The sequence below is a fragment of the Apus apus genome, chromosome Z (assembly GCF_020740795.1).
Source record: "Apus apus isolate bApuApu2 chromosome Z, bApuApu2.pri.cur, whole genome shotgun sequence".
NCBI lineage: Eukaryota > Metazoa > Chordata > Aves > Apodiformes > Apodidae > Apus > Apus apus.
In genome coordinates this window covers 18,455,494-18,469,073 of record NC_067312.1, presented here as the reverse complement: position 1 = coordinate 18,469,073, position 13,580 = coordinate 18,455,494, and the positions used below count along the sequence as shown (strand labels likewise).

General features: G+C 36.3%; 1 protein-coding gene across 4 annotated transcripts in view; it reads left to right on the top strand.

The window, feature by feature from the left end:
* The window catches only part of ARL15 (ADP ribosylation factor like GTPase 15), a 234,730-nt gene that overhangs the window by 80,649 nt on the left and 140,501 nt on the right, over window positions 1-13,580 (top strand). For all 4 annotated transcript variants that reach the window (XM_051641885.1, XM_051641882.1, XM_051641884.1 and 1 more), the window contains 2 exons: window positions 3,261-3,405; window positions 6,381-6,440. In XM_051641885.1, coding sequence (XP_051497845.1) covers window positions 3,261-3,405; window positions 6,381-6,440 — 205 coding nt within the window. The remainder of the gene's footprint in view (window positions 1-3,260; window positions 3,406-6,380; window positions 6,441-13,580) is intronic.

Genomic DNA, 13,580 nt, shown 5'->3' with positions numbered 1-13,580 from the left:
TTTATAAACCCAAAAAGGCAGGCTTTTATTGGATATTCATTCATTGAGCAAATTAGATTTGGAAATGAAAGAGACCTCCATGTTTATATCTGACAAGTGTTTCAAGACCAGTCAGGCTGTTAATTCACGTTTCTCTTATGCCCTTTGGATTGTCCAAATGAGGTGGAAAGTGCTGGTTTTGGAAAGGGCTGAGTGCTGTTTGTCAGTTCAACCACTTTCTCAAGGTTTTTGATAAATTTGTATTTTGGAATTCCAGGAATGGCTTCTGTAGTTACTAATGCACATTTCTTGCAATTCCATGCATTTCAGACTGCCCTGTAATACTTGACGACATCTTAAATAATAGTGTAGCTCTACTTCATGCTTTAATATTTCAGGAGTCATTTCCTGCCCATAATCAAAAGCAGAATACAGGATGTAATTTTATTTTCATGGTCAGTGACCTCTGAATTTTCTAGTCTCTACAGTTCTTGTGAAGCTACTAAATGTGACAATAGAAGTTTAGCCTCCATAATGGATGCTTAAATAGCCCTGACTTTGTTAGGGGACAAGTAACTTTAAGCTGCTGAGAGAACAGGAAGGCAGTGATTGAACTGTTTGTAGTGATATTTGCAATGGGAGAGATGTTCATGGAGCTTGAGTAAGGATCACAAAACAACTTTATAAAATTTAAATACATTGTTACAAATGTCCCCTAAAATGTAAAATTCTCATGTCAGCCTATGGTAAGCGCTACACACAGTAGTTTGAATTTCAGCAGCTTTTTTTTTTGCCCTTTTTTTTTTTTTTTTTTTTTTTTTTGAAGCTAGAATATTTAAAGTCCAACCAACCAAAATATATACTGAAGGAAATAGGAAATTAGCCTTGCAGAAGGACAGAGTCATGAACATAACAAATATAGGGGAATAATATGAATTATCAGTATTAAATAGTATTATTAAATTAGTATATTCAATACTCATTCACTATTAGTAGTAAATAGTATAAATAAAGTATTAAATATGAGAATGGTCTGGAGGGAGCCATTCCCCTGTCTTCTGGGATTCAGTGTCAGCTTTATTGCAGGAACTTTTGTACATACCTATGCTCCCTGGTGAAGGATGAGTGAGTGACGTGTCTATTTTTGCGGCTTTGGATGTGCAATATGACATGGATTTCTGGCCATATGTTTAGCTGCATGTTTAATTAATTGCATGTAAAGATCCTCCAGACTAAGTTAGACTTAAGGAATCTGCACTGAAGAGATTCTGAACTTAGAAAACAAGCCTGCAGAGCCCACTGAGTTTTCATATGTGTTCTGTGAAGAGCAAAATGTACCTTTGACAGAACTGCAGGTTATCAAACATTGTCAGGGCTGCAAGAGTCATGTCTGGATGCACAAGCATAAGATCTGGACAGAGAGAAGCACAGATTTTCTTTGGCTGATGTACTGCTTTATGTTTTTCAATATGACATCAAGAACTTGTTACAAAGATACTGTGCTGACAGGGACAAATTGAATCCTTTTGGAAGACTGGCTGCAAAGGGTCTGACACACAGCCTCGGGACCTCTGGCAAGCTTCGAAGAATTTTATGTGGCCTTCAGCCTGATATCCATTAAGTGGAAATTCTGTTTGAAGGAGTGCATGTTGTGCAATGGACTCAACTGGCCTTTCTCGCTTAAGTACCAGAGTAGAATATTTACTGTTGCTTTGTAGAATCTGTGAAATAAGTATAAACTGACGTCAGTGATTAACGCTAGAAGGCATGTTTACTCAGTTTAGCTACAGACACACATATAAGGGCAAACCTTATTGAAAAAAATAATTTCTGAGTCAGAGTTTCATAGAGGCAGAGCTTTTATTTTTAAAATCTGTTGCCTTTGTTCAGCGAGCTACTACAGTAAATGTCTTTACTCCTAAAATATTTCCTTTCACATTTCTAAAAGGTGTTGATTGAATTTTGTAATGTTCTTTGAATATCTTTTGCTGTTTTGGCACCATGTATAATAACTTTCCATCTTTACAGAAAGAGTCCAATTAAAGTTCTCCATTCAGTGAGCTGTCTTTTTATAAAGGCGTCTTTGGATGAGTTGTGCACAGAACCAGACCCCACTATTTGCAACAGTGCCTTACTGACATCTGTTCAGTTTCTGTTCCTCCAGGAGTCCTCAATGAGAGGTCCTGGGCAGTCGCCTAGACAAATTAGGTTAAGGTTGTAAAGACTGGATTTCTTCACCCAGTGGGGTGGTTGGCTTGTGGTTAAGATGGAAAAAAAGAACTGGGACTATGTGTGAGAGAAGAGTGATTGCACAAACCATGTTTTCCCTTCCTTGTAATAGCAGGATGTATACCTCTGATATGAAGGTGGCACATATTGGGGAAGAAGTTACTTTATACATGGAGGTGTTGGAGGTCTATCTGGGACATCAGCGTATATCTCAAATGTAAACTTGCTAGCTTTCCCAGAATGGTATTTTTGTATATTTTTACATATTTGCTGTATTACATATAAAGAAAGATCTAATGAACCTTACTTAAAGGACCTTTTGGATGAGCTTGGCCTAATCGGGTAATGCAGTTTATAAGAAGAACTCCAAAGTAATAAAGGCTTTGTGTGAGATAATTTTATTCTTTGTGTTTTGATTAAGTTTTACTTCTCCAGGTAAAGTGAGAGATTTGCATATTCATGATTAGAGCTATGTCCAACAAAATTTATTTCTTCACAGTCTTTTAACGACTGATACTCTACAGTAACACACAACAAACCAAGCCCAGGAAGGACATAAATGTATCAAAGTACTCTAATTTTTTCTTGTGACAACAGGTAGAGCCTGGGCATCAGATACTTACGAGCTGCTCCAATGTTCATACCAGGTATTGCATGAAATTCGCACAGTAGGCAGACTCATGTATATCCAAACACAGAGTTGAGTAGGGCATGTGCCTATGTTGCCATATATATACTGTTCATGCTATTCAGGAAATGGATGTCACTTTCGTAAATCCAAATGCGTAAGGTTTAGGTGAAGAGTTAACAGGTTTATTTGTGTTTTCTTATAAAGCTGTTCTAGATTTTAGTTGAGGTGGTCTCAGTGTATTAATTGTTGATTTTGTCTAAAAGGTATGCTGGAATAATGTTTTGTTCCCGTGCGATGTCTTTATGTTTCTCAACTTGATTTTTGCACCTCAATTGATACACATCTGCTAAAAAAAAAAGAATAAAAAAGAAAAATAACTTATTTTTGGTTTTGTATTGTTTGTTTTTCCCTGTCCTGGCAGTGTTTTAGAGCACTTTGCTGCAAGGGACCGCCACCACCACGACCTGAATATGACTTGGTTTGCATAGGCCTCTCTGGTTCTGGCAAGACAAGTCTTCTATCACAGCTTTGCAGTGAAAGCCCAGAGAATATAGTGTCTACCACAGGTAGGATGCTGCCTTTATTCCATTGTGTGCTGTAATGTTGCCCAAAAGTAATATTTGAAATACATAACAAAGGTAGTAGAGAATTCAGCTTAGTTATCTTGTTTCTGAAAGTACGTAATGGATTGCTTTGAAGATACCACTACTTACTCTTACAGTGTTTGGTCATATGCTGGGGAATATCAAAGAAAACATACAATTTGGAATGTGTTGAAAGTCAAAACATACATTGTGGTGTAATGCAGTAGAACCATTGGAAACATACAGTAGTGTTGTAGTGTATGTTAACAGTTACATGTTAACATAGTAACATGTTAAAAGGTTACTTTCTTCTGCTTTCATTTCTGGTTTTTAAGCATTCTTGTTATATGGACAGAAAAGTGGAGAATGTGCTGTTAAAAAAGAACAAGACATTTATGCTCCAAAACTTAATTTGGGATTTATTTCTTCTCATACTTGGTCAGGACTGCCTTGTGATATACGCTAGCAACAAAATGAATAAATGTAATAGAATTCATAGAATCTCAGAGTGGTTAGCGTTGGAAGGGATCTTAAAGATCATACAGTTCCAACCCCCTTGCCATGTGCAGGGACACCTTAAGGTAGACCTGGTTGCTCCAAGCCCCATCCAGCCCCATCCTGACCTTGAACACTTCCAGAAAGGGGGAATCCCAGAGAAGCCCAGGGAAGTTTGGAGGCCCTGTGATCTTTACTATCCCTTCCAACCCAAACCATCTATGATTCTATGATCCAGAGTTTCCCTGGTTGTTTATTTCTGGTAATAATCCTTTCTCTTTAGATCAACTAAGAGGCTTGTTAAAGTAGAAAGGATAGCTTGGGATCAGAGAATCGATTTAGAAAAAGTTTGAGTGGCATTGAGAAGATACATAAAAACAGACAACTGCAGCTAAAAGGTATCCCAAGTACAAAAAAATTTAATACGCATACTGATATTGATGAACCAGAATACCTAATACTGAAAAGGGTAATTTGATTTAAAACCAAAACAAACCAAAGAAACAGAAAACAGTGCCAGAAAACGCAAAACCAAACATGTGAAGTGAGAAAAGGGAATACCTGTCTGCAGAGTTCAGAAAGAGGACAGATTAGGTCATAGAGATGGAAGAAATCTGGTTCTGTAGCCACAGCAATTTACTAAGGTTGATTTGCTGAGGGAACAGATACAAGTATTGTGCGAGTAACTTTTGTTTATAGTTACATGGTTTTATATTGTAGCTGTGGTTCATGGGCTTGGATTTTATAATTGTTCCTTAGCAACCCTAACTGTTTTTCAGTGCATCTTTGTTTAAATAACAAGAACAAAACATTTCTTATTAAAACTGTAAGTAAACAAAGTAAATCAGGTATAAGAAAATACTGAGTATTTTCTGTGATGAATAATTGACCCATTGTCTTTATGGGGTGTAACTGAATGTTACTGACACTTCACTTTGTGGAGGAGGTGCCAATGCCTACCTAGCTCAAGAAGTTGGAAGGAAATTTTAGTATAACTCAGCCTTTCTCCCACACACACTTTTTTTACCCCTCTCCTGAGCTTTATCTTTAGACTTCACCTGGAATTACTGCAAATTAATAGTTTAACACTTTAGAACCTGAAGGAAATAGTAACAACAATTTACATAATGTAGATCTATCAAAGGAAACAAGGAAAATATAATTAATTCTGAAATTAAATTTCTTACATGTTTTTAGATAGTTGCAACAAAATACCATTATTTAGTTAGGCAACTTGAGGAATGAAAACAGACTGGAAAAAACTAGGCAGCATTGGAACCAAAAAAACCCCATATATATAGGCTATTCCGCTTAAAATTCATCTACGCATATGTAGTATATCTGTGCTGTATGAGAAAATATTGTTGAGAATCGTGGCAACTTCTTCACTCAGTTTTCAAACTATAACCAGTATTTTTGCTTTTCTCTGCAATACCACTCCAATTTATTTTTTTTTCCTTTCTAGGAAGAGTTTAGAATTTGTTTTAAGATGACAAAACACAAAATATTTCATAATTATTCCCTTCAGATTTTCTTGCACTTTACTGCATTTAGTACTGACCGTGGTTGGAGTACCGGAATATCCAATTTGTCTGATTTGGGAGAAAAGATGTCATGTTTCTGTTAAATGATAGCTAATAAACTCGGAGTTAAACACTTTTTTCAAAACTTCTTTACTCGGTTCACAGATATGTAGTGCTTTTGAAACTACTTCTGCTACATGGAAATAAATTTTATGTCTGGATTTCAGATGTAATTTTTCCTGTATAAAGTATTATATACACTTACATGTTTATGCACTAAACATGCAGAATATAGTATATTCCATTTCTTTTGGTGGTCTGAATTTTCAATTAAGGAAAAGCATAACACTTAAGAAAATTTTTTTAGTTTTGAGCATGTATCAGGCTAATAGTGAATTCATAGATGCTTCTAATGTGCTTCTAGCCACTTAAGGTCTGTAAAAGGATCTTTCTGTAGGAATGTTTACAGACAGGATTAATACTCTAGGTGGAATCAAAACCTGTGAAGTTTAAATGTAAGTAAATACTGATCTGAATTGCATGTTGTCTTCTACATCTCCTGAAAATTGCACAAAGTTCACTTCATGTTACTGGTAGTTTGAAATGGAAACTTTAGGTACAGATGCATTGAAAGATTGTTTTATAAAGGTATATTCTGTACTAACTCCTTACCAAATGGTAGATGGCCTGGCTGGAAATTTTGTGCTGAATTTTAAGTATGCAGGCTATTTAATAGTATAATTGCAAAATGCATCATGTATACTTATTTGTTCTTCACTTCTCCCCCCTCCCATAACTGATATTTTTAAATGTCATATTAAAGCAGAATTTCAAATGCAAAATACAAGTTCTTGATAAAAAAGTATTTATGTATGCAATTTATTTCAAATTGCCTCTTCAACAAAACAACTTACTAATACTCTTTATTTCTGTTTTTAGGTTTTAGTATAAAAGCGGTGCCATTCCAGAATGCCATCTTGAATGTAAAAGAACTTGGAGGTATAACATTTATTCATTCGATTATAAAAACTAAATTTCATCATACCAAACTGTTAGCTGTTTCAAACTTAAGAATGAGCACTCAGTATGGCTGGACTAAAATCTGTGTTTCAGCAGAGCAGAGAAAGTTGAGAAAAATTGTACACATGTTCACTACAAAGAACAAAAAAAGGAAGGAGAGAAATACGAAAAAGTGTTGTGTATCTCCTTGATGTGATTTCTTGGATTGCAGCAGTTAAGTTACAAAGAAATAACAAACTGGACTGTAATTATAGTACAGCTCATGTGGTAGCTCAAAGAAGCGTGTTACCTGTGTTTATTGTATGTATAAGCTTTTACTTAGGAGCACTGCCTCTGGTAGCTAGGTGAGTATCTGGCAAAACCAGTATAGTAGCTGCACCACTGCAAGGGTTGTAAAGGCAGGCAACTTCCAGTGAATCATATTCTCTGATGCCTGTTATTTTATTGGATTTTTTTAAATTTTGGAGAGATGGTTGCTATGTGGTTGGGTTTTTTTAATTGTCTGTGTACAGGTAAGCTGTTTGGCTGCCCAGTTCTGACCCTGAGTCTCAAGAGATCAAGAGGTAACTGTTAAAAGGAATAATACACTCTCCTAATGAGAGTTCCTATGGAGTCTAATTTCATGTGGTGTTCTTCTAATTAAAAAAACCCCACACAGATCTTCTTTATATTCTAGAATTTCTGTAGATAATGTAGATAATTTCTTATCTATGTAAACATAGTGGAATGAATCTTGAGGGTGTTAATTAGATTTTTAGCAAGGTTGAAACCTCTCTCAGATTCTCTGGGGTAGCAGTTAACTTGGTTCTTCAAGGAAGTCTCATGAGATCAAGTTTTATGATGGTTGTTTTATCTGAAACTGTTAAAAGAAAGCTCTGAGATAAGCACATATGAAAAGGATAGCATTTCCTCTTTCCTACTGGTGGTCCATTGATTTACACTTATATATTTTTGTTTGAGCATGTGTCATGGCTCTTTGTCTCCTGCCTGGCTCAGCAAAAATGTGGTTTGGGCCCAACAGTGCAACAAAGAAAAGAGCCCCATGGCTGCTCACCACACACACACAGACACACACACACACACACACACACACAGAGACAGACACAGACACACACACACACACGAGACAAAGGACAAGGAGGGTTCTTCACTGATTAAAGTTCCGGGCAAAACAGACTCAACTTGAGGAAAAACAATACTGGCAGCAAATCCTCTGGCCACAAAATCCAAGTCCAGTGGCCAAGTTCACCCCTTCCTGGCAGGGAATGTTCCACCATGTTCCTTCATGAGTGCAGGGGACAGCTGCCATCTCGCCATGGGTTGCAGGGAAACTTCTGCTTGGGCACCTTCTTTCCCTTCTTCCTCACCAGCCACGAGCTCCGCTCTCCTTCCCCAGCACAGCTCTTCTCCCTCAAGTCCTTCTCTGCTCAGCTCTTATCTCAGTTCTTTCCTATATTAATTGCGGAGGCACATCTGTCATCCCTCTAATGGCTCCTTGGCTGGGTTTGGAGCAGGGGGAGCTTCTCAGCTTCTTACCGGAGCCACTCCTGTGGCCCTTCCCCTGTTACCAAAAAACCCAACAAGCCAAACCAGAACAGCATGTATCCAGTAAAAGAAGCAGAAGTTTTCTTTCATAAAGGAACCAGTCCCCAGTGCTAGTGTTGATTCTGCTTGATTGTGTTATCTGCATAACGTGCACTTCAGTCACTCTTTTAATATTTTATTTTTTTTAATAGGGTGAATAATTTGCAACCCAGTTTACACATTAAATTGCCTGATCTCTATGAAATAGGTAATTCATATAGATAAATGCAGGTTTTGCATCGAGAATCAAATTTGAGTATTCTATATCAGATCATTGTTAATGCCTTTTATGTAACCTTGTCTGATCATACAACTTCTATGCAGTTATGTGTGTTATGAGAAACCTTATCTCAGCAGAGTTTTTTGATGTCTCATGACAGGATGTCCTGAAGTAATCCAGAATGTTCATTCTGGATTTTTTTTTTAGCCTATTCATCTCTTCCTAAAGACAGAAGGATTGTCAGAATGTTTTTACTTCACCTTTTTATTTCTTTTATCTTTAACTGTGGGTGTTTATATGTCTGTACTTAGAAATGATACTGCCTGGTTTTTTGGGGGGGGTTATTGCATAAAGATGCCAATTCTGTGAGTTTTTCATTGTCTACGTAAGGGAGCTAAGGCAAGCTGCCAAAGATTTTTCTTCCAAAAGTTGGTGGTCAGTATTTAATCTACTTGTTGGATCTAGATGTTTTCCTATTTGATGAATGTAAAGCCTGTGCTTTCTGGAGCATGCATGGTTTCACACTTGCTTGCCCTATGAAAATAAATGAAAGCATTGTACATATTTAATCACTGCTAAATTTTATTTTGGAATTTCTGGTCTTGAAAAGAAGCCTGTGCTTTTGTTCTCATTTCCATTTTTTTCCTTCACTTGTTAAGGTATAGTTTTCTCTTTACTGTAGTATAGAGGTCTTGTCCAGATATTTGATCTTGGGAACTTGGAGGAAGTTCTTAACAATCACTATCCATTGTTGCATGTTATTCAAAGTTCTGTACAGTTTTAATTTTTGATACATGGTTTTAAAGTTATCTTTTACGTTTAGGTAACTAAAAGCTTCCTCTGTCTTTGTACACCAATGTATTGACAGCTGGTATTTAAAAACTAACAGGTGAAGTCATACTGTTCAGTATTCTTATATTCAGCAGCCAAGTAGTTATGTGAAACAGATGCTGACCGTGTAGTATCCTTTTTGTTTGGTTGAAGCAGTATCCTTCCTTGAGGTCGAAGTATGTGCTAGTTTTTACTGTGCCTGGTTGCCTTCTGGAGCTGTTAATGGCGTCAGGTTTTATTTCTTCATTTCTGTAGGGTTTGTAAATTCTCAGGCGAAGTGTATAGAAAACAGTGTCTTCCTTTTTTCTTCCTGATCTAATTATCTCCTCAACAGCCTTTACAATTAGGGACATGATCAGATTTGCTGTGTTCTTTTTCTAGAAGTTTATCTTTGAAGTAAATGACAGTAGAATACTAAAAAATAAATTTAAAAAATCCTGTTACTGATTTTTTTAAATTGTTTTTGTTTCTTAAGCTGGGCTGTCTTTCTATCAGAAAACAAGGTTTTTATCCAATTTCATAAATTTTAAGTAGTTTTTTAAAAATACTGGATTTGATCCTGAATAAGACTATATATATATATCTTTCAAATTAAAAATAGCCCTGCATGAGTTACTTGAGAAGAACATCTAGTTTTATTTACTGAGTAAGTTAAACTGACCGTTCTTTATGTTCCTATTTTAATATATCACTAATCCATTTCTGCTCCATGAGAAAAAAAACCCAAAACAAAACCAACATTTTCTTTCAAAAAATGTTTTCAATAAAATGTGTGTAATTTAGGTTACTGCGCAGTTGTGCCATGCTCCAGTCCACATTCTTTCAGAATGTACACTTATCAGGATAACTGGAAATGTCTTTATATTATACAGCTCAGTTGAGTAATAGTATAGAAAAAAATTACAGATTTGATGATTTTTTTGTCACAGTAAGGCAAATCTGGTAGAAACCAAGGGTGAAATGATGTATGATGATTATACAGGAGACTGGAAAAATAACACAGATGATAACATTTCTGTTCAAAAGGTTCTAACAGTGTTTTGCTGACAGGAGTTTGGGATGCTGAATGCTGAGGCTTCTTCTCGAGACAGATAATAAAGGTGGAAAGCAGGAGGAAACTTTTTATTTGACTCTAACAAATTCCAGCCTGAAAACACAGTGCCTGAAACCATTGTTTATTCAAGTGTGTTTATTCAGACATTTGCTGTTGTAATGCTGTCAAAACAGAATGTGAAGTCATGGTGTCTGATACTTATGACGTAGGTACTTACATAGGCCTAAATCAAAATTACAGGTCCATTCCTGAAGGTCAACTAATAATTTACAGGGGTTTTTTTGTTTGGTTGGTTTTCGTGGTGTTTTGTTTATTGTTTTTTTTTTAGAATAAGTCTAATTTACAGTTTCGTTTATCTTGTAAATTCTGGCTTAAAAACTACTGGTGGATGCCAAATACTCAGACTAGACAAATTTAAAATAATTATTCTGGACATGAACAGTTCTTTTTCTTCTTACCAAGTTTAAAAATGCTAACAATGTGTTAAAGGGTTTAGTAACATTCTCTATTTTATGCAATAAAATATATCGCCATATGTTTGTGTTAAATTTTGTAATCCACCCAAAGGCCTTCTTCACAAGCATAGACAATGAGCATGTTGTGTAGTCATATTTAAAACTTCATTTAAGACAAAATGTGTTAAGTGCTTAGCAAGAGTGGAGTGATTAGTATCAGGGATCCTTGAGCCTCCAGTTTGTTGGGCATGCCCAGGAAAGGAGATGGTAACTGTCTTCCTCACTGCTGCTCCTTCTGAAGCTTCATGACCAAAGTAATAAATACACACTCTTAGGCCAGGTAAATTAATTGTCTAGGTGAGAGCTTGAGAACAAAGAACTATAAGTAGGATTGGTTAGACTAAGCATGTGTATTTTGCCTTAATTTGGAAGTAAAGAAGATAGGAGGGGAAATCACGCTGTCAGCAGTCAAAGTTGACTGGAAAAGATGAACCTCTGCAAAAGATGGCAACAGTTGTCAGGTAATATCTGCCTTGTGAAAAAATGAGGGAGAAGGGAGAAAATAATGTTGATCTAGTAATTAAAATTTTACATTTGAATAGTTATGGGGAAACACTCTCCTCCTTTGCATTTTAAATGTAGAGGGGAGTACTGAACCCCTTTCTAATGGCCTAAGCCATTTTCACATGGATGAAGTAACCAAAGCAATGAAATCTCTACTGTATTTGACTAAAAGGCAGTTGACACCTCTACAAAATCTGACTGTTGAGTGCCTGCAATGCCATCTGCGACGTAACTGCATCTAACAGTTTACAGAACATCTTAGCAGATGAAATTTTTAGATGACCCTGATGAGCTGTCCAAGCTGTGAGTCTCACAGCGTCATTCAGCTTCTGAAAGCATTAAAGTTAGATCTGTTTGCTATCAGTCATACTCAGCCTGCTGTTCAAATAGTGCCTAAGACCAGACTCTGTAACAGTTCCCTTATTTCATAGGTAAAAGAGATCATTTACACCTGCTTAAGGATCTCTGTAATGTGAGTCCTGAGGAAGCTCTGATAAGTGTTCAGCACTAGCGATGTTTCCTCTGTTCTTCAGAAATACTGTTCTTTTCGTACATTTAGCAATAGGGAGCAGACAACCCACTGCCTATCTTCCTCAAAACAAGGAGAAGCCATGTGAGCAACACCTATCAAATCTATACACAATATGTTAAGCAAAACACAGAATTTCCTACTCACATTTTTGTGGGGTGGGGGGTCTAGTTGTTGTTGATGGGATTTGTGGAGAGAAAAGTAAAACCTTTTGTTTGCCAGAAAGCCTCAGTCCTTTGTTGGACTTGCAACTACTTTTTTTTTTTTTTTTTTTTTTTTTTTTTTTTTTAAGGCTAAATCAAATGGTGGTGTATAGCAGCCTAGTTTAGCATCAGAAATGATAGCTACATTGTGTGTCTCCTCAGACAAACAAACAAACAAACAAACAATTATTTTTTATTTGAGACAGAAAAGGCCTTGATCCTTGCAAATGCTAAAGTGGATTCAAACTTTTGTGAGCCAGACAGCAGAAAGGCTAGACAGACAGAAATACACAACTGTGGTAGACCTACTGCATTCTTCATATGCCTACTAGTTCTAAGTGTCACAGAGAAAGATGTGTTTTGAGCTTTATTTGCAGTTATCTGCAATGATAGAACACATTGCAGGGTGCATATTTTCTTATAGTACTTTTGAAATAATCCATAAGGTTTTTTAATGAACTTTAAAAATTAACTTTATGTTCCTGACTAGAGCAGGAAATTTTTGTTTCAAATTGCATGTTATATTTTAGGATGGTAGTCAAATACACGTGTAAGTAGATCAAACTGACTTTCTTCAGACAAGTGTTTTGAAAACTTACAAGTGCTTGCAACCTAAATGTGGTTCTAACAGTTTTAAATATCAGAGTAGGTGGAAATTCAAAGTTGGACACAGCACTTGTTACCTGATAGGGAAAATACTGAGAGCATGACTTTCACAGTAATCTCATGAGGGGAACCTGGAAGATGGTTTCCTTAAACTTCAGTTTTGTAAGAAAATTAAGGCAGAACATTAATTCCTCAACATTTTTAGGGGTTTTTGTTTTATGCAATTTGTTCAGATTGTTGTTGAACTACTGCAGTGTATATAGATGATACAGGAATCTCAAAATATGCCTCTTTAAGGAAAAAAACCTGCCAATTTACTGCTGCCATGCTTTGTGTATGATTGCAGAGTGCACTGCCTGAAAGTCTAGAGAAGGCAGGCTGCGATTACTTGGTCTTAAGCCCTAGGAGGCTAATGTCCTGGGGCTTTCAAACTTTGCAGAAGGTTTTGGTTTAGCATCTATATTGCTAATTAGCAGTAAGCAGTAGCACTACAAAATAGCCATCAAGTGGTGATCGGCATTACACTAGTGGTAAGCTTCTGTATCGTGTGTGGATGCGTTTTTCAGGGTGAACACACTGCATGTACATACAAAGCAGGTATCTTAGAAAGGGTTTATAACTTTATTTGTAATAAAAAGGAGGTAAAAGAGTGAAAAATGGCTAGTGTTAAAATATATATATATATATAAAAAAATCTGTATGCTGTGTTTCTACAAGGGCAGTACTGGGGGACCAAAACAGAGAATATGCCCAAGACAGATAAGGAAGCAGCCACATCTCAAAAATATGTTAAGATTTCAGGCATCTTCCTGATTAACTAAGAAAAAAAAGTCAGTTTTCCTTGTGAAGAAATTATGAGACATTAAGTTAAAAACCTTACACAGATTTAGAGCCAGTTATTTCAAAATGATGTTCATATGAAGTTTTCTTGGAGTGGGATGTTAGCATGTATTTAAAGATTTTGCAAGAAAGTACAAGAGATTTCTTTTTCCCTTCCCTTCCTTCTTACTCCCCCACCCATGGGTCAGTTTTTAATGCAAAAAGATGTTCTGGCACAGTTGACGTATTGCTTG